The 23,069-nt window shown below is 39.8% G+C and overlaps 1 protein-coding gene across 1 annotated transcript; it reads left to right on the forward strand.

Annotated features, from left to right (window-relative positions):
- The first annotated feature begins 101 nt into the window (after positions 1 to 101).
- On the forward strand, positions 102 to 21,401 carry FAM168B (family with sequence similarity 168 member B). The gene is made up of 7 exons (XM_086618068.1): positions 102 to 175; positions 6,918 to 6,998; positions 11,000 to 11,083; positions 15,303 to 15,445; positions 16,421 to 16,598; positions 17,812 to 17,941; positions 19,312 to 21,401. Exons 2-6 carry the CDS (start codon positions 6,929 to 6,931, stop codon positions 17,922 to 17,924), a joined length of 588 nt encoding a protein of 195 aa, XP_086474194.1. The 5' UTR covers positions 102 to 175; positions 6,918 to 6,928; the 3' UTR covers positions 17,925 to 17,941; positions 19,312 to 21,401.
- Positions 21,402 to 23,069: the final 1,668 nt, after the last annotated feature.

Below are 23,069 nucleotides of genomic sequence, written 5' to 3' on the forward strand. Positions count from 1 at the left end.
CCGGGCGCGGACGAGCCGCAGTCCCTCGGCGGCCGCTGCCCCCCCCGCTCCCCTCGCAGGCAGCGCTCTCCCGGCTCCGCCCGCCGCCCCGCCTCCGCGTACGCACGGACGGACGCACGCACGCAGCGAGACAGCCAGCGACGGCCGGGCCGCCACCACGAAGCGCCGCAGCCCGGTGAGTGCGAGGCGCCGAGGCCCCCCCGCGGGTAGTGCCGGTTCCCGGAGCTGCTCCTTTCTCTCCGCTGCACCGGGCGCGCTGTGTAAGGGAGCCCAGGCCCGGCGCCTTCTCCGCGGCCTCCGCCGCCGGCCTGTCGGGCGGGCCGCGCTGCTCCGCGGCTCCCCTCGGGCATCCGGGCCACCCTTTCGCCCGCGGCGGCGGCGTCATCCCGGGTCCCGGCGCAGGGGCGGGCCCCGGCACCGCTGCGGATGATGCCGGGGAGAGCGCTGCGGCCCGGCGGGCCGCTGCGCGCCGCTCTCCGCCAGGCGGGGCAGCGAGTAACCTTCAGCGTCGCTCGGGGCCTGGAGGGTTCTCGGTAACAGGTGCCCAGAGTGGCCTTTAAACGGTGGCAGGTGACGCGCTAATTGAGGAGGGAGCCAATTACCAGCCCCTCGCCGCACCGGTGTGGCCGGGCCCGCGGCCTCCCTGGTCTCGTTCCCTTTTGCTTTCTGTCGCTGCCCGGGGCTCAGGTTACCTGTATGGTGTCTGTTGTTTCTGAGCGTGCGGGATGTCGTTAATGCTGGCTTATCGATGTGGGCTGAGGATTGTCCAGTTGATAACTTCATAAAAATTCAGTATAGTGGCATGAGGGGATCAGTCAACTGGATTTGCAAAGCAGTAGTATCAGTAAGTGGGGCTTGTGTGTTGTATCTGCTCTGTCACCCTTATATCTGTGAGCTGGAGGAAGAAATAAAATTTTAGTCATCTGTAGCTTCTAGAAAGAGTTGTGAGGCAAAAAGAAAAAAGGCCTGGTGCAGCCATGCTTTCAGCACTTTTCTAGAACAGTTGATGCCAAACCATAAACACCAGCCAAATGGTGAAATCTGTGCTCTGAGGAACATAGAAGTTAGGTTTTAAGTAAGGGAAGGTACACAGCTCTCAGCAGAAGATGAGCTGGACTTACTTTGTTTTTAAGTGTTTAGTAGTAGTATGCATGTTGCCTAATTTGACTAGACTTTCTGTCTGCTCTGATGTGATTTTACTGTAAGATGTGTAATTGTTAATGTCATAAAACTTCCATGCTTGTATAACACACGCTTCCCAACCAGTACGTTTGGGATAGTAATTATATGCTTTAACTTTCAGGTTAAAAAGTAGAAGGAGATTAGAGAGAGTAGAAGGAGCTTTTGGAGATTCTGTCTCAATTTGGAATTTGCGATGGTTTTACCTTATTTCAGAAAGGAGTGTGGGATGAACTGAAATTGAACTTAATGAAAAAAATGCTTTGTAGGATAAAAATTTGCCAAGAAGCGGAACTTCAGGATTTTACTAAAAAGTTGTGACTATGATTCCTTCACGTAGTGAAGTTTTATTCCGATTTGTTGGGGTTTTCCCTGTTTCTTATAGTCGATTAACTTCATCTAAATTTGGCAATAGACAGGCTTCTAAAATTCTTACCATGAGGAATTGTCGATTTTGCTGTGCTTCTTCACTTCTTTGAAATAAGAATAGATAGGATCTCAAAGTTACGCGGGAGATGCAAGGATTGGAGCTGACTGCTTTTATCCTCTTGTGCAGTAGCAACAACAGAAACTGAAGGCTTTGAGAAACACTAGGCTGTTTGTTTAATCTTTCCATAGGTAGTGGGTTTTCTGAAGAAAAACAGGTTTGGTGATGTTCTGGTATTTTGGGAGAATGGAGTAGTGCCACTAATGTTCATACAAAGTTGGTTCACGAGCAGGATCTGAGTATGACGTTTTTGGTATAGGTTTTCTTTTTGCAAATGACATGTAGAACTAATTCTGTTGAGTCTTCAATATATAATTGTATTGTTTCTGTCTTTACTGATACTGGGTACAGGTAGTATTGGTGTTACCAAATTTTCAACCAAAAAAACGGTAACAACAAACCACTTGTAGAGTAGGCTTATAGATGAGAATTGTGTTCAGTAGAAAGGATTAAAAAGTCTAAACTGTTCTATTCCTTTGTAGCATTTAAAAAAAAATACTGCATACATACAAATTATAGAAGGGTGATTGCAGGTGTCTCGTTCTTTGTCTTTTGTGAGAAGAACAGCTTGTAACTTAAGCAGGGGAGGAAGGCTTGCGTGTGAATGATGCTTCCAGCTTTGTATTTTACTTTATGTGTGAACTTTGGGCAAAGTTGGTAATTATCCTTTTGCTGGCTGTGATTCTGCAGCCTCAGTCTGAGCTGCCACTGTCCGGTCCTGCTCTCTTCCTTGCATTGGAACTGATGCTGTCTTAGCCATTTGGTAATGTGTCTCGGCGCTCTCAAGCTGGTAGGAAGAAAATGCAGCACCCCTGGTGCCCAAAAAACTCCAGCAAACCTCAGAATTCTGCCAACAGACTTAGCTGATTCAACTGAGGGGTTAGAGTGCCGTTACTGTCCCAGTGCAGGGAGCGGGATCACTTGCCAGAAGCATGGCTGTTCTGTGTAAGCATTGATTCCAGCTGGCTTCAGTCATGAACTACCATAAACCCATGTCCTGTTTTGAACTCGCTTCCTGGTAAAATTCAGTGACCTTTTTGGAGGTCTTGGATGAATGGAAACAATGAATTACATGCTACCTGCAAATACCAATGCGGCGTGAGATGTGTTGGTTTAGACTTTATGGTAAAGTCTTAAATGCCTGTTGATATGAGCCCCCTTTTTTTAAAAGTAATTTTGACAGAAGTCCCTGTTATTTGGTCTAGGATTTGCATCAAAGGGCCTATTTTGATGACTGAAGTTCTAACACAACGTAATGCGACTAGTCCTTTAGTCATTGTCAGTTGTTAGAAGAGCTGAAGTGTCCTGAGCTATTTTCTTTGTTACTTAGCAGTGGAAAAGACTTTTTTTACGTTACAAACTACCAGACATTTAGGAATTGTATTTTACTTTTATTAAACTTTGACTGGAAATCGAATGAGTAAAATGTAGAACATTACTAAGGTGGTAACTTTGTTAAGGAATTGTATAGAAGTGGAAACTGGGTTGTTTATGCAGTTTCATAGCAAACAGCATTCGAAAAGTATTGCAGGATGGATAGATGTTATATACTATATGGACAGTGTGAGTCTGCTTAAGTTCCAAGAACAGAAGCAATAGTGGACTGCAGTGGTGTGCTTTAGGCAAGGTACTTGGAGATTCTTCCCCAACTCTTGTGATGGAATTGTCATAAAATGAGCACAAGGTGGTATTCAGTAGATCTTGTTCTGATAGCATTTCTGCACATCGAAAATGTGTTACAACAGAATGTGCACTTTCTTTTACAGTATTTGCATTGATCTGTGGTTTTTTGCATGTATCGTTGTAAAATGATTTTTAAAAGCAGAATTTCCTAGAAGCGTGCTTGTTCTGAGTGTAGCAGGAAGAGTTATGTGCAGAAGCGTGTCTAATTCGGAGTGCTAGATCTTCAGCATTAGCAGCAGTTGACCTTTGTGCTCAGCTTCCTGAAACGTGGATTTAAGAGGAGGATGATCGTCCTGGTATCTGTCCCAAGATGAGGCTTGATCAAAACTGAGTTTGATTGTTTGGCTTTGGCAAGAACGAAGGTGAAGCATTTGCGCGTCCCGAGCATGCTTGCGTAGTCTTTAATCAGAGCATCTTTAATAAGTATGATTGCCTTCATTTCGGCTGAAAGAATTAGTCGGCTGTGATTTATGTGCAGTTGACTGTGCAATTTATGTACGGGTGATGCACAGTAGACACTTCTTTGCATACACATTAACATGAGAATGCTTTGGAGGGGGAGCCAACAAAAGGGTTGAAAGCCATGATTCTTTGCGGTCGCTTTATGCTGGTTTCCGTAACGTTTGATGTGGACTTCAAGCGTTACAGGGAAGTGGACTGCAAGGTTCCATGTTTCTATATAACAGATGCCCTTCCAGGTAGGATTACAGGAGGAGTGGGATGATTGCAGCCACTGGGTAATACTTTATAATTATACTTACACATGTTGGGTCCTTGAGAGAAGACCTGAAAATAATTATTTTTAATTAGAGGTGATCTGAAGTTTTGTCTGCATTACAGAAACTGTAAGCGCTTCTTGTAGGCTGATGGATCTTCCACTTGTATTTCAGTGGTGAAAGTATATACCTGTTCAACCAAAGTTGAGTTAATGTGCGTTCACACACAGGAATTTCAAAGTATGGATGTATTCGAAGTGGAAGTTGACATTGTTTCCAGTAAGAGACCTCTTGCAGGCTCCCAGTGCCATAGGTTTTTTTTTCCCCCCTTACTTAAGTGGAATTCCTTTCTCTTCATCTGTACTTTGAGATCAAGTCTGATGAGTTGTCTGACCTTTTCTGTTCATTTTTGGTACCTTTTCAGCTTTTTATGGCTTCTGATTAAGTCGTTTCCCAGAATGTATGTCCTTGTGTTCCTCTGCAGTCATTGGCTACTAGCACTTCTAATAGTTGGGGCTGTGTTTTACATTTTACCCAAATATTCACAGAATGCTGCCTCTCGCTGCCATTCAGAAGGGTTTGAGGGTTACAGGGTTTTCTTTCCTCCTGATTGCTTTAGAGGCTGCAAGGAGGAGGAGCGTATTTGTAGGGATATGGCGGTGTGGGAGAAGGCTGTTTTTATTTGAGTGGAAAGGTATATCCAGCTCCCTTCAGACTTCTGCCCCACAACCTGGAAATGCTGAGACCAGGGAAGCTTTGAACCTCTTACAGGTTTTGTAAGTTTAGAGACAAAATGTGACAAAATCAACATTGAAAGAGGAGCAGAGATGCAAACGAGAAGGAAATGTAGGGAGATATTAAGGGAACAGACTGAATATTTTCAAGTAAATGAGAGCTTTTATTTGGGAAGAAGGATACAAAGGAGAAAGTATGGGAGAAAAGACAGTCTTGCTACAATTAAATGGTAGTCTAGCAAAATATGTCTGGTGGTTATGGTGCAGCAGAGTTAATGCTATTAAAGCTCCACGGGGCTTCAGTGGAAAATAGTGCTGTGTACTTGAAGTCCACTAGTTTGCTGTAGAACATTTCCAGAGAGAATCTGTGTCAAAATGATTTTTTTTTTTTTTTATGTTTGGTGATTTAAACATGCTGCTCTGGGGAACTTTCACTGTACTAAGCAATGTATATGGCAGGTTGTTTGCTTTTTAATTCTTAATGGATTCTGTTGTCTTGATAAGTAATAAAGTATGAAGCTGGAAAAAATAAAAGCAATTCTATTTCAGTTAGTATTATTGCTAAGTGTGTATGGGGAGGAAGTAGAAGAAATTGGTGAATATTTTAATTCTCTTATGTCAAGTTTGAGTGTTTTGTGAAACCTGATGGTGAACATTCTGACAGCACTTACTTTCTGGTTTCCTAATTTTGCATAAATTGTTCTTTTACTAATGTTGTGTACTAGGTGCTGCTTAAACTCTTGGAACAGAAGTGTTTTTCAAAAGTTATTTTAAAAAGCAAACTATTAGGCTTTATACAGTCACTTAATGTAGGTTTATCAGTGCAGCTATAGTGATAAACTTACTTCAGATTCCTGCCATAACATTTTCTTTAACTGAAGCAGTGCACGTGTAATTACGACTCTCTTGCTTCGTAAACTTTATTAAAAAATTCCGTTTAACCGTGTTAAACTGCTTAACTCACTGTTGGTTCAAGTAAAGACAGCATCTCCAGATGCAGAAGAGGAAGTGACTCAAGTATCAGATATTAACAGTTAATAAAGTCTGGCTTCATAGTGTGCCCTCCTGTCTTGCCATCAGAGGCTGTTTGTAGTGAAAAATGGGTGCTTGCAGGAAGAGAAGTGGTAAATCTGTAAATATATGCTGAAAATCAGATGATTGAAAATATTTGGATTAAGATATGTTTTTTTTTTTCTAAAATATTAGGAAAGTAGTTCCAAACAGTACTCTTGTAAGAGGCATACGGTGGTTTTGCTTGTGAGCTGTGACGCAGTGATTTATATTCCTAGAAGTACATAGGTGTACTAGAAGAACTTGAGAAGCGTCTTCAGTGGCGTTTTATTTTGCTTGGTGTTTATGTATAAGATGGTTTTTAAAACTGGGAGTCGGTTTTATTCCTGCCGGCGATGCTAACCGTAGGTGCCTTTTTGGTGTGTGATACGTAATTCAGAAATGACTGGACCCAACTGTCAGCTTGTCGTAGGCTCCGAAGAACTTAGCAGCAAGTAAACAAACAAATAACTGTGAGCTAGCTGTCTAATACAGAAAGTCTTTTACCACTTACCTCTGTAGTACTTGGGCCGTTGACAGTTGGTTAATTCCATGCTGGTAAAGGAGTGGAATCCCAGGCTTGATGTGCTGTTAGTAATGGACCATAAGTATTTGCATCCTTCAGATGGATGCTTCAAGAAAGAAATGGGAAGAAACAAATATTGGTAGAGGACAGATAGATGAGAAGTGACTGGTAGGTGACGTGGATGGAGGGAGAAGTTGAACATGTGAAATCCTGCAGTGGGTTATGGATTTGCACGCCATTGGGGAGCTCGTAGGGATGGAAATACTTTGGAAGCGTGCTCCGCAGTGGGGAGTGTTTCCTTCCTGAGACAATCTCTAGCCGATTGAGAGTTGTGATGCTTTGAAACTTACTTCTGCAGTGACTCTATATTGCTTGTAGCTACAGTTCCAATGACGAGTAGTGGAATTGATGCTTTTTCCTCTATTACTTTTTTCAATATGCTTTCCCCCGTTTCCTGTTCCATTTTACTTGCTGAGATATCAATTTTTCCCTATACTTGAGTAAATAATTTTTCTTTTTTTTTTTTTTGCTTCCTTATTCAGTTACTGAAATCATGAATCCTGTGTATAGCCCTGGGTCTTCTGGGGTTCCCTATGCAAATGCCAAAGGAATTGGTTATCCGGGTAAGTAAACTAGTTTTTTTTTTAAGGAGTTTCAATTACACGGATCTTTCTTTGTATTCAAGAAGAAATAGTTACTTATGAATGGCTTCATGTACGGTAATCTGTATCGGGTGTTGGTTTTTTTTTTTAATTTAAAAAAGTGACATCAAGAGATATGTTAGTTGTTCTGTTATATTTCTAGCTTCAGTATCTCTTCCAAAGCAGCTTATTTTAGGAGCTCTAATAATTACGCCCTGTAAGAAGAGGAGTCAGTCTATTTCTGCTGCTAGTTGGCTAGCGCTGTTAACCTCTCTGTCCTTTAATTCTTCTTCATCCTATCTGCTTTATGACTGCCTGAAGCATTGCATCAAAGGTGAGACCAAGAAAATGGCCAAAAAAATGTTTTTAAAACAGAAATTAAATGTATTTCTTGCTTTCTTTGCTTCTCATTTGGCTTCAGGTTTCTCACCAGGGTTTTTTCCCCCGTCATCTCCTAATGCGTGTTTGAGCAGGCTTCGTTTCTGATGTCCTAGTAGTTCAGAAGCTGAATAAGGCAATAATTAGATTTGGACAGAACTTCCCAGGAAGGCTGAAGAGAAGGGCTGTGTACCTCTGTGAGGCATTTCAAGCAGTATGTCTTGATGCAGTCTTTTTTTCTGATATCTGTGGGTAAGGGAACTGCTGCATCCTGAGAGAGGCTGTGGAAGGTCTTTCAGCTCCGATTTTATGTATCATAACCAATTAAACTTCTATAGCTTTACAGGAAGGATGTTTTGTTATTTAAGTGGTGTCAGGAGCTAGAAATCACTCTGCACTGTTACTGTTTATCATCTTTGTAGCTGTGCTATATTTTCCTACTAAGATTTACAGTTTTAAGTTTTTTTTCTTCAGATTAGGTAGTGTGCTGTAGTTCCTATTTCTCTGTTCCACTTTTTTTCTCTGTTCCTTCTTCTAAATGCTGGTGCATCAGTGTATTTACTGTTGACGAGGTCGTCTCAAAAACCTTTTAATTTTCAGGTACTTCAAAATTTTTCCTCAAACTAGTGTACCTCTCGATTTCTACAGTATTTATACGGGGAAAACACAAACTGTATTGCATTGGTTTTAAGTCTATTGAGTACTGAAGTGGTGCAGTAATAAATTGCAAAGCTGATGCTGTGTAACCATTAAGTCCCACAGGATGGTTTTATTCTCTGTAACTGTCTTAGTTATATGAACTACAGTAATTTTATAACAAGGCAAGTAGCAGTGGTTCACTAATATCGGTTACAGTAAAAATATTTGTATATTTGCAATAGATTGCTTTTTCAAGGCTTTCTTTTGCTTTAAAGATTATTATGAATGGTTTGAATATGACTTTGTGGTTTTTTCTCTTTCTTTTCTAAACACAGATTTATATTAACCAAGGTTTCATTTGTACTTGCAACCATTTACACATTGCATTGAAGCTCTTGTTTATACTAATTTAAGTGGCACTTCACTTTACTTAGGAAGATACACTATTGTAGATTTGTAAATAGCAGTTTAAACATCATTACAACTTCTAATCTTTTATTCTACTCTTCACACATATTAGACTACATACTGAATTACATAAGTACTGTATGTTTGCCAGTCTTCACTTAGTTGCAAAGTAGCATAACTAAAATACATGGAATTGAAGTAGAACTGTTACGGGAGTGCCTTAAATGTCACGCTACAAGTTGATGGCTCAAAATTCTTCCTTTAGCAGTTAGTTTACACAACTAGGATGCTTAAATTCAGCTTAGTTGATAAGGTCTATGGTGTTACACTGTTACAGGTGGTTTGCTGAGCTGCCTGGTTCAGGCTTAAAGATGGTGGGAGAGACACAAAACGTCTTTGCTAAAATGGAAAGTAGGCTTGCATTTTAGGGTTTCTTAAACTGTTGCGTGACCAAGTCTCCCTTCTTTGCCTCTCCTAATCGAAAAGCTATAGATTCTTTATTCAGATCATTGAATTTACATGGGTTGCAGGGTAATAGTAATGAACATCTCTCTAGGTGGAATGAATTATTTAAAGGCACTATGCTTCTAAGGCTTTTGCATGTTTAATAGCTGTTTATATTATACTACCCCTATTTGAGGTTGTTGGATGGGTTTACAGTAGCAAGGAATCAATATCCAAATGTTCTCACATGGATGGAAGTGTTATGTAAAAGTTAAAACTGCTGCTTGTCGTAGTTACCTTTTTCACAAACGACTTGTTTCTTGAGCAGCTCAGAGTGGTCTACTGTGGAGCTAAACCTGTGAAGAAAGAATAGGGGACTGAAAACGTGTACAACTGTAAATAATGTTGCAGATGTCTAGTCAGTTTGAGTAAGGTGTAAAGCTGTGCTAAAGCTAGCTTGTGAATTGGAAAACTTAAGGGTTATTTACACTCTGAAAAATTGTTATGAGTTGGATATCTTATTTTTACCTTTGATCATTGAGCCTAATGCTTTTCTTATTCTTATCCATGCTGACCACCTGATAGTAGTGCCAAGTGTATGTCACTTGATATGTTTACAGAGTGCTTTACAAAACTAGGTTAGCATATATATAGTCCCGAGGTAAGGAATTTTATGGTTAGGAGTAATTGCTAAGTACTCTGGGATTTATAGCAAAATAGAAACCCTTCAGATTTGAATAGCAGTTTAAAACTAGCGGCTAGAATAGTGAACAGTGAATATGCAAACAGTAATTGTCTTTTGTTTGGAGAAGTTGAAATCTTTGTATGTTGATAACATAATGTGGTAGTAACTGTATTTCTAAATACAGGTATTACTCAGGTTTACAGTTTGTAATAATGTAAATAAATTCCTGGAAAAATTAATAGCTATGATTAATTCAGAAGTTTCACTTATTGCAATCTAAAACTTCATGTCTTTCAAGCAACTGCAGCTTTTGCTAATGCTGTTTTTTGCCTTATATTGGAGGCCGGTGTGTTGCAATGTTCATTCAGCCATAGTGGTTCTTGTATTTTGGTGTTTACTTACCATTTTACTTACCATTTTACCGATACCTCAGTGAATCACTTGTTACTGGTAACTGCCAGCTGTTGTAGTACATGCCTGAGGCTGGTGAGCTTGTTTGCTGCCTGAGTCTAGCAACAAATCTGCGTCAAACGCAACAAGCATTTTGGCCTACCTAAGGCTGCTTTGTACTCCTGTTTGGGAGGGCTGGAGCACCTCTCCTGTGAAGACAGGCTGAGAGAGTTGGGGCTGTTTAGCCTGGAGAAGAGAAGGCTCTGGGGTCATCTTCTAGCAGCCTTCCAGTACCTGAAGGGGGCCTACAAGAAAGCTGGAGAGGGACTTTTTACAAGGGTGTGTAATGACAGGACAAGGGATAACGGATTTAAACTGAAAGAGGGGAGATTTTAGGAAGAAATTTTTTACATTGAGGGTGCTGAGGCACTGGATCACATTGCACAGAGAAGCTGTGCATGCCCCATCCCTGGAGGTGTTCAGGGCCAGGTTGGAGGAGGCTTTGAGCAGCCTTATCTAGGGGAGGGTGTCCGTGCCCATGGCAGGGGGGTTGGAACTAGATGATCTTTAAGGTCCTTTGCAACCCAAACCATTCTATGATTCTGTGATATCTCTGATCTAGAGAATCAGAGTCACTGACTTTTAGGGATTTATTTCTGTGAAAGAAAATCCCTTTTCTTCAGATAAAGATTTTGTGTCCATCGCGCCTTAAAACTCAGGGGGCAGGAGGGTTGGATAGTTGCACAGAACTTTGTTGTCCAACTGACTTAAGAGTTACTTGGCCAATGTTGAAATTTGCTGGAACAGGGGTATAAAGGAGAGTGGTACTTGTGACTCCTTTGCTGTTCCCTTCATCTAGCGTTCAGCTCAAGTGGCTTGGGAGAAGAGGAGCCCAGTGTTTTAGTTGAGGAAGAGTGACTGAAGGCCATCTGTTAGCTTATCTCAGTTAAAAGATGTACGGCAAGAATCTTTGAGAGTAAAGTCTGGTTAGACTGTGCAGTCAGTCTAGATAATAACTGTGTCATATTCTTTCTTCCAGCTGGCTTCCCAATGGGCTATGCAGCGGCTGCTCCTGCCTATTCCCCTAATATGTATCCTGGAGCAAATCCTACCTTCCAAACAGGTATGTGAAATAGGTATGTCAAAGTAGTAACCTGAAGTTTGGAAGTTGTTGTAGCCAAGAATGAGGAAAAGCTGTAGGGGCTTACAATCACACTTGCACTGTGGGATAAGTTTTACCTCACTTTGACTCTTAAGGAATCATCTGATAAATTAAACTGAGTGTAATCATATCTTGTCATACTGTTTTCACCTTCAGAGAAGAGAAAAGCTGAGTTTTCAGCTGTTGTTTCTATATTTCAGGCTGGTACTTGAGGATTGCATCGCCTTTCCCTTCACTGCTTCCTTCATGATTCCGCTTGCTGTGCATCCTACTGATTGTTTCTGGATTCCTGTTTTTTTTTCTTCTGTCTGTTGTCTTCAGAATTCTTTTTCATCCTTTTTTTAAATCCCATCTTTCCAAGTTCAGCTTGCTGCCTTCTTTCTGCCCTTAAGATTGTCTTGCACAAACGAGTTGTCTGGAAAGCGTGGTTGGTGGGTAAAACTGTTTTGTCCCTAGTGGATACTGGGGGAGGATATAGGTAACTGCACTTGCATACTTGCATACACTTAAGAGAAAGGAAATGTGCTGTGCCTGTTTTCCCATCTCCCTTCTCCTCAGGAGAAACCAAAGCACTCACCTAAGCTGTTTTCATGTAGTTCTACTTTTGCTATGATTTTGATGTGCTAATGCTTGAAACCAAACACAAACTGGTAACGTTGAATTTCCACTTAAACCAGGAACTGATAGAATGGTGTTCTCCCTGTGGTTAGTTTGCATGCTAAGGAGTTCCATGCATTGCTTTGTTAATGTAGATCTGGGCCATCTTCAGGAGCTCTTTCCTGCACGTATTATGCTAGTTTTTCAGATACACAAGGCATATAACCCAGTTTGTCCTTGAATGCCCTTGTGTAACTTCGGGGATAGGAAAGGATACTGCTTGAAATTGGGAAGCTTACATTGTGGAAGCCTCCCTGCAGTATTGAAGTTCCGTGTTTGTGATGTATGGCTTTTCACGTAAAGTGTGTGGCAGCGATTACTGAGCCAAGAGAGAGTCAGTCATCTGAAATGTTTGCCTGCAGAACCTGACAAAAGTGTGTAGCTGGGTAGCTTTCCTTGGAACTGTGGAGTATTCTAGTTGGTGCAACTTCTGTCTCTGAGTTTGCTGCCTGGAGGCATAGCGAGTGCAGAACTGATTTCGGCTTGTCTTCGGTCTTGAATTCAACCTAGGGAGATGGATGGATATTATAAGTTCCAGTAATTAAAAAAAAAAAAAATCTATCCTTTGGATAGAGTATTGCCTCCCTGCAAGTATGGTACCTGGGGGTGCCAGCTTGCGTGTACACTGGATTTCTTAAGAACTTCTGTGAGTGCTGTTCAAGGGAGAGCAGTTCCCATCAGGGGTATGACTCTTAACATGGCAATCAAAACCCTAGGTGGGCTTTTATTACCAGCTTGCATCACTAACGGGCTGTTCAGTTTCGCAGTTGGGATTACCTTGGTGATGTGTCTCTGCCTTCTGTGCTCTGTTGTATGTGTCGTCGGGATTCCTGCAGCTGCACTGAGGAGTAGCTGTAGCTTTTGATCCTTGGATCAGATAACTGAAAGGAAGTTCCAGTCTTGTTACTGGTTGTAGTTTACAAATCCTACTGCAGGAAGATGAAGATAAGCTGCATGTAATCAATTTACCAAATCACAAGACTGATGTTTTTGACCAGTTGATTGTTTTTTTTCTTCATGTCAGTTATGTTGTAATAAAAGGTTATGGTTTCTGGGGAAGATTCTTGACTTAAGCATGTAGTAAGATTAGTTTGCATTGCTTAATCCTGGAATATATATCTCATGCTATATCACAAAGTTAGAGTAAGGAATTTTTCACTTTTGTGTGAAAAAGGAATAAAGACATATAGAAGTAGTATACCATCTTCAAATGTCCTTGATTGTTGTTTTTTTTTTAAAGCTACTACTATTAAAGTCTTTATTGCTGTTGAATTGAAAATAAGCTTTTATTTCAGAACTAAGAATAGCTTTAATTTAGCTATTCTTTAAGCTATGAACTAAAGTTAAAAACGTTCAGATCTTCTAATTCAGGCAGATAACAACTGCAATTACTTTGTCCCAACAGCTGTGATTTTTCCTTTTTTTTTTTATCTGACGTAACTGCTTGTTTGTAGAATCAAAGCTTTTGTAAATTCACATCACGCAGCAGTGTTTGAATGTGTCATGCTATTGCTGTTCAGAAAGGATACCTTTTTACAGATATCCTTCTTAAATGTGTTGTTGAATAACCATGTGGTTTACTTTTAAGGTCTTTGCTTCCTGCAGGGGAGAAAAAAATTAAATGGGAAGACAGAGTACCTCTTATACAGATGTACCACTTTGCAAGAATGAAAGTTAAATTACCTGTGCAGCTGCATCAGTGGGTTTTTAGAATGAGAGTGGGCTTGACTAAGGACATGGTTGTAGTTCAGTAGTGATGCTTTGTGTTCAGCATTTAGTAGCTAGTTTTCCAACACAAATAGCTCCCCATACTAGAAATAGAAGTTACTTCTTCAGCATGGTCTATTTATGAAATACTTAGGATCTCTAAAAACAAGAGTTCAGAGTAAGTGCTGTGGTAGCTTTCTGTAGTGTCTCTAAAGGTGTTAAATTCTATTAAAAAACCCCAACAACACAACAAAAAACAACAACCCAAAACCATAGTAAACCTATTTCTTTGTTAACATAACAATTTTCAGTTTAAAAGGTGGGATGTAACTGGAAGAAGCTCAGACCTCTGCAAAAGGAATGAAGGTCATCTGTCATCATGCTGTCTGCACAGACTGATTTTTCACAACACAAATGCCAGTGTTCTCTCTGCTGTATGGCTTGAGATCTGTTCTCTGTATTGAAGTCAGCACATTCTAGGTGGTTTTTGAAGTCAACTTAATCCCTATTCAGATAGTCTCTTTTTTTCTAGATTTACTAGGTGATTCTTCTTTCTCATGTTGCCCTAGTACTAATTTGTACAATTCCAACTAATTAGAAATCATATCTGTTGATGTTGCGTCTCCTAGTGTGGTGGACCTGCCTGAGACCCCAGATCTTTTCAGCATAGCACAGGCAAGGGCCTTGGTGATTTCTCCAGAATAGATCATGCCTGTTGTTTACTGCCCTAAATGTCATTACTGGAGGATGCTGCTGCTGAGGTATTTGTATTCCCACTCTGGCCGTTAAGCCATAGTGCCATAGTATAATCTTGGGAGTGTAGCATGCAGCAGCAATGGTGCTTTTCGTAGATCTCCTCCATGCCTCATCAAGCCCTTGTCCTGTTATTCTGAGGCCTTGTCTGATAAGAGCTGGAAAAATTACAAAGGACCTGTCCTTAGGCAGTTGCTACTTGCCCCTGTAAAAATTGAACAGTTCCCAACATTTGCAAGGCAAACTGATTTTGAGGGCCTTGTAATAGGAATGCAGAATTCTTTCTGATGGCGTCGGAAGTCTTACTATAATGTATAAAAGTAATTCTTAAATGATGATTAAGAGTATGTCTGTGTATATAATACACAAAAGATTTAAAGATACTAAAGTTCCTTCGAAGTCTAATGTGCAGTTGCAATGAACTCTACAGTGCTGGGGTTTTAAAGGTATGGCCTTTCAGATTTATTGTAGGCAATTCAGAAAACAAACATGAATAAACTTAAGCTGAAGTAGAGGTTGCAGATTTCATCTCTCTGTTCTCTGAAAATACATCTCGAGCTCTTTATGTGGTTCTGACTTTTGAAATTGTTGTTCTTATGCTGTATCATATCATCTTCTACGGAAGGTGACTGCAGATTAGTTAACCATTACTGTGTTTCAGCAGTGCAGTTTGGGATTTGTTGAGAACTTGGATGATATTAACATGTGCCACATCCTCCTATGTAAGAATGCTGCCTGATATGCCAAATCCAAGTATTTAATGATGTTACTATGAAAATCCAAATCCACTTTTTTGATCCCATATCCATAGATTTGAAAAGCAAATTGTGCGAAAATCCAGTTAACTTTTCATGCTTAGTTGGCAGTCAAGTGTGGTTTTCAGACTGTTATCAGTATTATGTAGATGACAGAACTTGTGCTTAGGTGTTGAGACTAGCTTACTAAGTACTCACATGAAGATTAAGGAAGTTGGAAGTGAAGAAAATTGTTACCCCTGACTCTAGAAAGCAGTGCACTGACACTTGTTTTTCATGCTTTTAATGCAGACTTACCTTTGTTTCAGGTTATACACCAGGCACCCCATATAAAGTATCTTGTTCACCCACTAGTGGAGCAGTGCCACCGTATTCTTCGTCACCGAATCCCTATCAGACTGCTGTGTACCCAGTTCGAAGTGCCTATCCACAGCAGAATCCATATGCACAGGTAAACGAACAAATCCGAGCGGCTCTCTGTTCAGGTAGTATTTTGTTTACCTTGTAATATATGCGGGAACTCTTAACTTTGTATTGCATTTATTTCTTCATGGATGGAGAGAATTTTTAGCCTGCCTGCAGTAAGAATTCTTAATACAGTGATTTACAGAGCGTGTGCGTGCACTTTTACATTCTCTCTTGCGTGACAGTTACTCTGCACTTAATGTGTTCAGTCTTCGGAGACACTAGATTCAGTAGTTTTAAAAACGTGCGTTGGGTGCTCTAACTACTGCATCCTGATTTCATTGTGTCAAAAATCGTCATAAACTTGCATTATTTTTTTTTAGGAAGCTTCTGGTGTGATTTGGAGAGTTACGAAGTCTCACACCACTAGGCAAACCGTTGAAAACTATTACAAGAAATTCTATATTTTGTAATAGTAGCACTTCAGTAAACATGATATTTTGGGGAAAAATTCGCCCTCTTTTGCATAGAAGAATCTTGTCTGGCATGTACACAGTAGTTGAAGGGAATTAATAAGCACGTAACAAGGTTTATCCAATCTGCTTCGTGTATTTGGATTTGTCAGAAACGTTTGGTTCCTTAGCTAAAAGCAATCCAATAAAAAGTTGTGAAAGAATGAGAAAAGTTCTGTCATGGATTAATGTATGAAAAGATACAAAACGAAGGGAACGAATGACAAATGAGCCCTTATTGTTGCAGCTACAGTCAGTGTTGGAGTTCTACAAAGGTTCCTGCTTTGATTATTATCCTAAATGCTCTAAAAAGGGACTCAGTGTTAAAAAGCTTGCCAGTGAAATGCAATTGAAATAGTTGAAATGAATGTTTTGGCTTCTGCTCTGTAAATACATTGCATCTTCAGAATAATGCTTTTATTTTGTGATACATTCATGAAAGGACACATCATGTGTCTTCCCCACCAGATATACTGTAATTACTTAATTTACTTATTTTCTCTTGACAGCAAGGCACTTATTACACACAGCCTTTATATGCAGCACCACCCCACGTAATTCACCACACCACAGTTGTGCAGCCTAACGGCATGCCAGCAACAATGTATCCTGCTCCGATTCCGCCACCACGAGGAAACGGTGTGACTATGGGGATGGTGGCTGGGACTACTATGGCAATGTCAGCAGGTATGTGAACTTACAACCCTTAATGTTTTCTTGGTGAAGATCTCCTTACAGTTTTAGACAGAACACATTACAAAAACGTGATGCCAGAGGTGTGGTTGGCAGAATCGTAAAATTGTTTAGATCAGAAGGAACTTCTGTAGGCCTGGTCCAGCATCTTCAAAGTGGGTCCAGCTAGATCAGGTTGCACACTTGTTCAGTGATATTTTGATCATCTCTAAGGTTGGAGGTGTCACATCCTCTTTTCAGATATTAGTATTATGGTAAAATAGTTTTTCTTTATATTTCTATGGAATTTCACTTACTCTTGCACCCTTTGCTTCTCATCTTACCAGTGCTAAGAGTCTGACTTCCTCTTCTCAATATGTTTCTCTAAGCTTAGTAGAAAACAGCAGCCTCTTAAGGCTGAGGAAAATGCAGTGTTCTCAGTCCACCCCTCATAGCACTGACCTTCTTTGTACGTTGAGATACAGCGTTTTATGTGTTTGCGCTGCCTGCAGATCTTCTGTGTCGTAGGCAGTGGTTCGGGCTGTCTGCTTCCTAATGCCACGCTTTTTTAGTGGTAGCGTTTTGGAGGAAATGTCTAACCAATAATCTAGGCTCATCTGTGAGTGTTTACTGAGGGATTGTCAAGTCTTGTCAAATTTATCATTTAATTTGAGGAATCTCAAAACTAGAGAAGTTATGTGTCACAGACTGAGCGAACATTGGAGTTTCGTACGTGGGCAAGCTTATCCCAGGTGTCTGTTACTGTTTCTACAAAGTGCTGTAGAGTAAGGCTGTTAAGATCTTGCTGTCTCAGCCTGTTTGTTTCTGAAGCCCCTTAGTCTCTAAAAACCTGTGGGTAATAATGCAAACAAGAACTAATAATCTGGTTTATCAGTCAAGTTATGTCTACCGTCGAATATTCCTATGACATACAAAGCCTGCTGTGGGAAAAAGTTTTGCAGTGAATGATCTTATGTTGCAGGGTTTCTGCTAGAGCTATTTTTGAGTAATGAGTATCTTTGTGTGCATTGGACTAAACATCAAAATGATCCACTTGCTTAAATATTTGAAGGAAAATTGGAGCTGGAGTGCAAAATGATACTGGTAATTTTAAATCAGAAGATGGGCAAGCTGTAATTGTTTTTAAAATTAACTCTTCTCCCTCCACCTTTTTTTTTTCCTCTGTACTAGAATTTGTGCTCACTGAAATATGTTCTCTTCATCCTAGGTACTTTGTTGACAACTCATTCCCCGACTCCAGTAGCCCCTCATCCAGTTACTATGCCCACATATCGGGCTCCAGGAACACCAACCTATAGTTATGTGCCCCCACAGTGGTGATCATCCTGGCAGTCAGTGTAAGTTACCAATTTAGATGGGAAGTGGTTGATCTTGCTTATAAATGACAGCATTGCAGGCTCTTTCAGGGACACTTTTCAGAAGGTAAGCAGTCTAGGGTGCTTTTATGCTACAGTATTCTAATTGAATAAGAATACACTAAGATTGTTGCATATGTAATAGTTGTTCCTTGCAAAGGAGAGAAGTCTAGTGGGACTTCCTCAGTGTATCTTCAGAAATCATGGATCGTTTTCATGGTTCATGATTGTTGAATATGAAAGAAAGAGCCTCAGGTTTGCCTTGTTGAAATGCGTTGAAATACATGGGACCAAATATATTCAGTATTTTTGATATATTGGTGATTGCTGAATTCAGCAGTACTGTGATTCCTGAATGAAGCAACGTGTGTAACTTTGTAGTCCTACTTTTGATTGGCTAAATAAATAGGCAAGGAAAGTGTTTTGCCTCGCTCTGAGGGTGAAACGTTCTCACGAGCTGCTGAAACAAATACACAACCTTGAGTTCATTTCATATTTGCACTCTGTTTCAGGTAGGTCTCAGTTCATACTTCTTGAAGTCAGCATGGAAAAATTGTTTCCAGTGTGGACCATAAATTAGATCTTGGGTTTCAGGAAAAGAAGTTTTAATTTTTAAATCCGCTATAAGGTGGGATGGATTTTGGGGGTATAACGTGTATCAGACTGACACAAAGCATAATGTTTTTGGGATCCTCACTTCTCTGGGTTTTTTTAACATAAATTGAGAACAGCTTCATTTGAGATGAGGACTTGTCAGACCCAACTGAACTAGAAATTTTCACTTTCAGTCCATTTAGTTTATGACAAAGTTAACTTTGTTTTAGCTTTCTCTGGATTTGCTTCAGCAGTTAAGAGTTCAGAGTTCTTTGATTGCAGATGACCGTATTCCCTTGGAGGTAGTAGTGCAACAGCCATTTCTTATTTTGCTGTGATGCTACATATCAGTCTGCAGATCTGAAATGTTTCGTATAGAATATTTCGTCCAAGAGTGTCGTATTACATGAGCATGAAAAGTGAGGGTTTTGCTGTGACTATAAATTCATGACTGCTGATAATTCAATTTAGCATAAAATACCTTTTTAATATTATACCTTCTACTTCAGACAAAACTACTAGTGATGACAGAAAGCTGGAATGGACATAACAGGGGAAAATCAGTGTAGTGAATTCTTGACCTAGAAGCCTGTTGTTTTCAGTGGACTGGATACGTGCTAGGGTAGCATCATACTTAACACCTGCTGTGTGTGCGTGTCAGCGTGGTGCATGCAGTGTTAGAATGTTCTACTGCACTCCGATAGTATGTCATGGAATTAAGACTATTTCCTGTTTTTTTTTTCCCCCTCTTAATGTAGGTTTGAAGATGGGAGATATGCAATCAAGAAATTGAGGTTTAAAAGTTGGTGCTGAAGCCCTCATGCCTCCAACCAGGACTTTTCTTCTGAATGCTTTCAACACTTGGCTAAACACTACTAATTCCTGATCACTGAAGATTTTCCAGTGCTGCATATCTTACATCTTGGAACTCCAGCAGTTAGTCTTAAAGCAAATCCTGTTTTGTGGACTGTCTTGCAATTTTTTAGCTAATTATAACGATAAAAAGGGAGTATAAATTTATTCTGATCCATATCTAGTTGAATGCATGTTAAAACACAAAAACAAAGCTTGCTCAATCTACCTGCAGTGACTGATGCAAAAACCATCATATGCAAATCCAAAGGAACCGAAAAGTATTTTACAACTTGTATCACCAATGCACTGTTGTAATGTGTGCAGGGTCTGAAAAGGTAGAATCATGAAAGTGAGTTTCTTTGTAGAATACCATAATACACATTAGATAAGTGCTTCAGCCTTTTTCGGGTTGATGGAGTTGCCAGTTTAAAAGGGGCATATTTTTAAGTGATGTATTCTTTTCAAATTCAGCTACTAAATTGGAGTGACTGGAAAATGAGTCAGACGAACTGTAGAAATCCCGCGCACAATTAGTTTACTTCCTACCTTTTCATTTTCATTACATGGATTCAGTGTTATACAGCTGTTCTTAAGGATCAGAATGAAATGACAAAGGTAATGCTGTGTGTGCTAGTAAATGAAACAACTTCCTTGAGGCAAAACTGGCTCTTAGGAATAGTAGGAGGTGACGTCACCTGCATAATGAATTGCAAGTCCTGGGGAGATATATATCCAGTACTATCTTTCCTATGATGCAAGATGTGTCAAAGTGAGACTGCCACACATACTGATAGAAAAACACTTTCCTTTTAGTTCTCAGTTCAGGAAATCCATGCTGTTTTTCCCAAAGACAGTTGTAGTCAGTTCAGAATGTATGTGCAGTTGATCCAGCTTGCTTTCCTGAAAATTAACAAACGCTAGGGCTTTCTACAACAAATGGGAGGAGTTCAGCTGCATGTTGTTCTGAGGAAAGCTTGTGTGCCTGATGAGTATGTTAAAGGGAACAAATCATTTTAACACAATTTCCTTATTAGCTACTTGCAGTATGGACTATGGATATGCTGTAGTAGGGCTGCCAGAATATAGAGGTTTCAAATAGTTGTTTGTTTTTTTTTCTGAAAGTGTTTGTAATTGAAGTAGGAGCCATTTGTTGGTTTCAGAATTTTGATGTGTTTTCTTAGTATTTTCTTTTTTTACTTCGTAAATTGCACTTGGAAGCACGTAAAATAAGACCGACTGCAGATTAGCATTTCATTGCAATGAGTCATTTCTGATATTCTTTATTGCAACTTCATTTTTTTTAAAAGTACCTCAAAGCAAATGCTGTGGGAATAAAGGGCTAGCCTTAGAACCCATTTGTATACCAAAATTGTTAACAGGGGAGATTTTAAATTTTTAAATTTGAATATTGCACATAAAATTAAGGTTTTTCTTAAACCTGCTTGACTTATGATTCCAGAAAGATGCGATTTTCTTTTTTTGGATGCATTCTGCCTGCAATAAATTACGCAGTAAATGGTTATAAAATGTTGTTCCCTTTTAAGCGTTTACATGGAGGTATATCAGGCTGTATTGTTCTTGTACGTTAACTTCCATTCAGAAGCAAATCTTTAAGTTGAATATCTAGTTACGCTTTGTTTTGGGGTGTTCTGCTCCTATACAGATTTGCCAGCTACCTCAGGGTAGCATCAGTGCTGATTTAATGCTGCCATTCCAGTACTCTGCCCTGGTGGGAGGCTTACGTATCTTCAGAACCCGTTGGTAGTTAGAGCCTTCAGTAACTTTATTTTTTTACAGTAAGCACTCTCTCAGTATTTTGTACTTCCCTTTTTTTTTGTTTTGTTTTGTTTAATAAAGTTTAGGTCTGTTTTGCATGAATCGCTGTTGTTGGACAGCCCCCTTATTTCTAATGGCTTGAACCTAACTATGATGTCGGAAAAAGTACTTTAAACCTTACTCATGAGCACTTACTGCAGCTTAGGGATTTCCATATCTTTTTATATGGAGCAGAAAATGACCCCAGACAAACTCGTTTGAATCTGTACTGCTTCATTCAGGTCAGTTTAACGATTCCATTTGTGTAGTAGATTTGCAGCTTTGATTAGTCAGGTGTGCCAGAGAGTACAGTGAACATTAATACAGGCTGTTTGTCTGGTTTAGTTGGTAGAGAGTGACGTTTTGTTGTCTTAGCATGATTTTAACAAAAAGCTGAGGTATGAAACAGTGCTGTGTTGGGGAGAAGCTATAAACAACAAGCTCAAAGCTTTGGTGTCTCCTGTCTCATCACCCAGTAAACTAAAGCTTTGAAAAATCATAGGAGAGAACTTTCATGAATGCTGCAATAGATAAATAGTTACGGAATGAATATAACTTCCTATATATTTGCTCTAACTCTAGATTCCTAAATGTCATCTTGGAATTGGTCTCTGTATAATGTTTCATAACGTTTAGGCAGTCTCGCTTACTTGAGCACTTTTTTTTTTGAGATGCATTATGGGATTCATCCACGAGGGGGAAACTGTACCTTTTTTAAAGGGTACTGCACCTTCCAGTGTTGATCGATTATAATCTACTGGAAGGGTGGAGCATGTCTCCAGTCATCGATATGGAAAGTAACCAAAAGCACAGTGCAGGGGGACGGGGGAATATGTGTATATATAACTATCTTAATGGTATTTTGTTGCAAATAGTAGAAAGCATGGATATAAAACTGCGGCGGGGGAAACTGTACATCGTTAAATAGGCGTTTACACAGTGAGGGTCTTATGAAACATTCTCTCCTGCTTTTTATATAACATTCCCTATTTAGAATTCCTTTATAAATAAATACGCAGTATGTGTTTGCACTAAAGCTCCTCAGCAAATGAAAAGAGCTAGTGCAGTAGAGACATTTCACATCAAGCTTCTCTTTAAAAAAAAAAAAAATAAAAAAAAAAAACTTTTATGGCAGCTTTATATGATTAAATAAAAAAGTACTACTTTAAACCTGGAACTGAAAATAACTGTTGCAGCAATAACAAAGAGAGAAGTCCAAGAAAGATTTTTTTTTTTTAATTATTTCTTTTTAATTCAAATTTCAGGTTTTGAGTTTAGATAAAGTATTTTTTAAAAACTGAGGTATTCCCTATGTCAGTAACAACAGAGGAAAATGTCTTTTAAATGTAGCAGCAGCAAAAGAAAATGGCTAATAATTGGCACCAAAAACATGTAGCCCTAGTCAGTGGCATGGTGGTTGTTAATGAAACACTAGGAAGGAAAACGGAGAAGCTACTACTAGATCTTGCTTATGCTTGTTGTAACCATCTCCTGTTGGATGTTTCTAGGAGACATGCTGGAATGCAGTTCAAGAAAGCTGCTTTTGGAGTGTGCTATGCAAGTTAAATGCTTAGATGTAGTGGTAGATGAAAAAAATCCTTTATTTTAGTTGAAGTCCTTCCTTCTATTGCTTCATCCACTGCAAAAAACTCCAAACAAAACACCACCACCATCCATAAGTACCACCGTGTCGTAGTGTTTTCTGAGAATAGTTCATGGTACAGAGCTGTATACCAGGGTACTCGACATTGACTACTCTTCATGGAGCATTCTGGCTTCACTGCTACTTGGGTAGTAAGGCCACTTCAGGTGTCTGAGCGAGAGATGGTCAGAACTGACTTGGAAT

This window comes from Tauraco erythrolophus, chromosome 11, assembly GCF_009769465.1.
Source record: "Tauraco erythrolophus isolate bTauEry1 chromosome 11, bTauEry1.pri, whole genome shotgun sequence".
Taxonomy (NCBI): Eukaryota; Metazoa; Chordata; class Aves; order Musophagiformes; family Musophagidae; genus Tauraco; species Tauraco erythrolophus.

Bases quoted from the DNA above. Each gene is read 5' to 3' on its own strand.
- FAM168B (XM_086618068.1), top strand. From the start codon at position 6,929: ATGAATCCTGTGTATAGCCCTGGGTCTTCTGGGGTTCCCTATGCAAAT. The intron at 11,084-15,302 runs GTATGTGAAATA...CCTTTGTTTCAG, and splicing joins AAATCCTACCTTCCAAACAG to GTTATACACCAGGCACCCCA. The intron at 16,599-17,811 runs GTATGTGAACTT...TCTTCATCCTAG, and splicing joins TACTATGGCAATGTCAGCAG to GTACTTTGTTGACAACTCAT.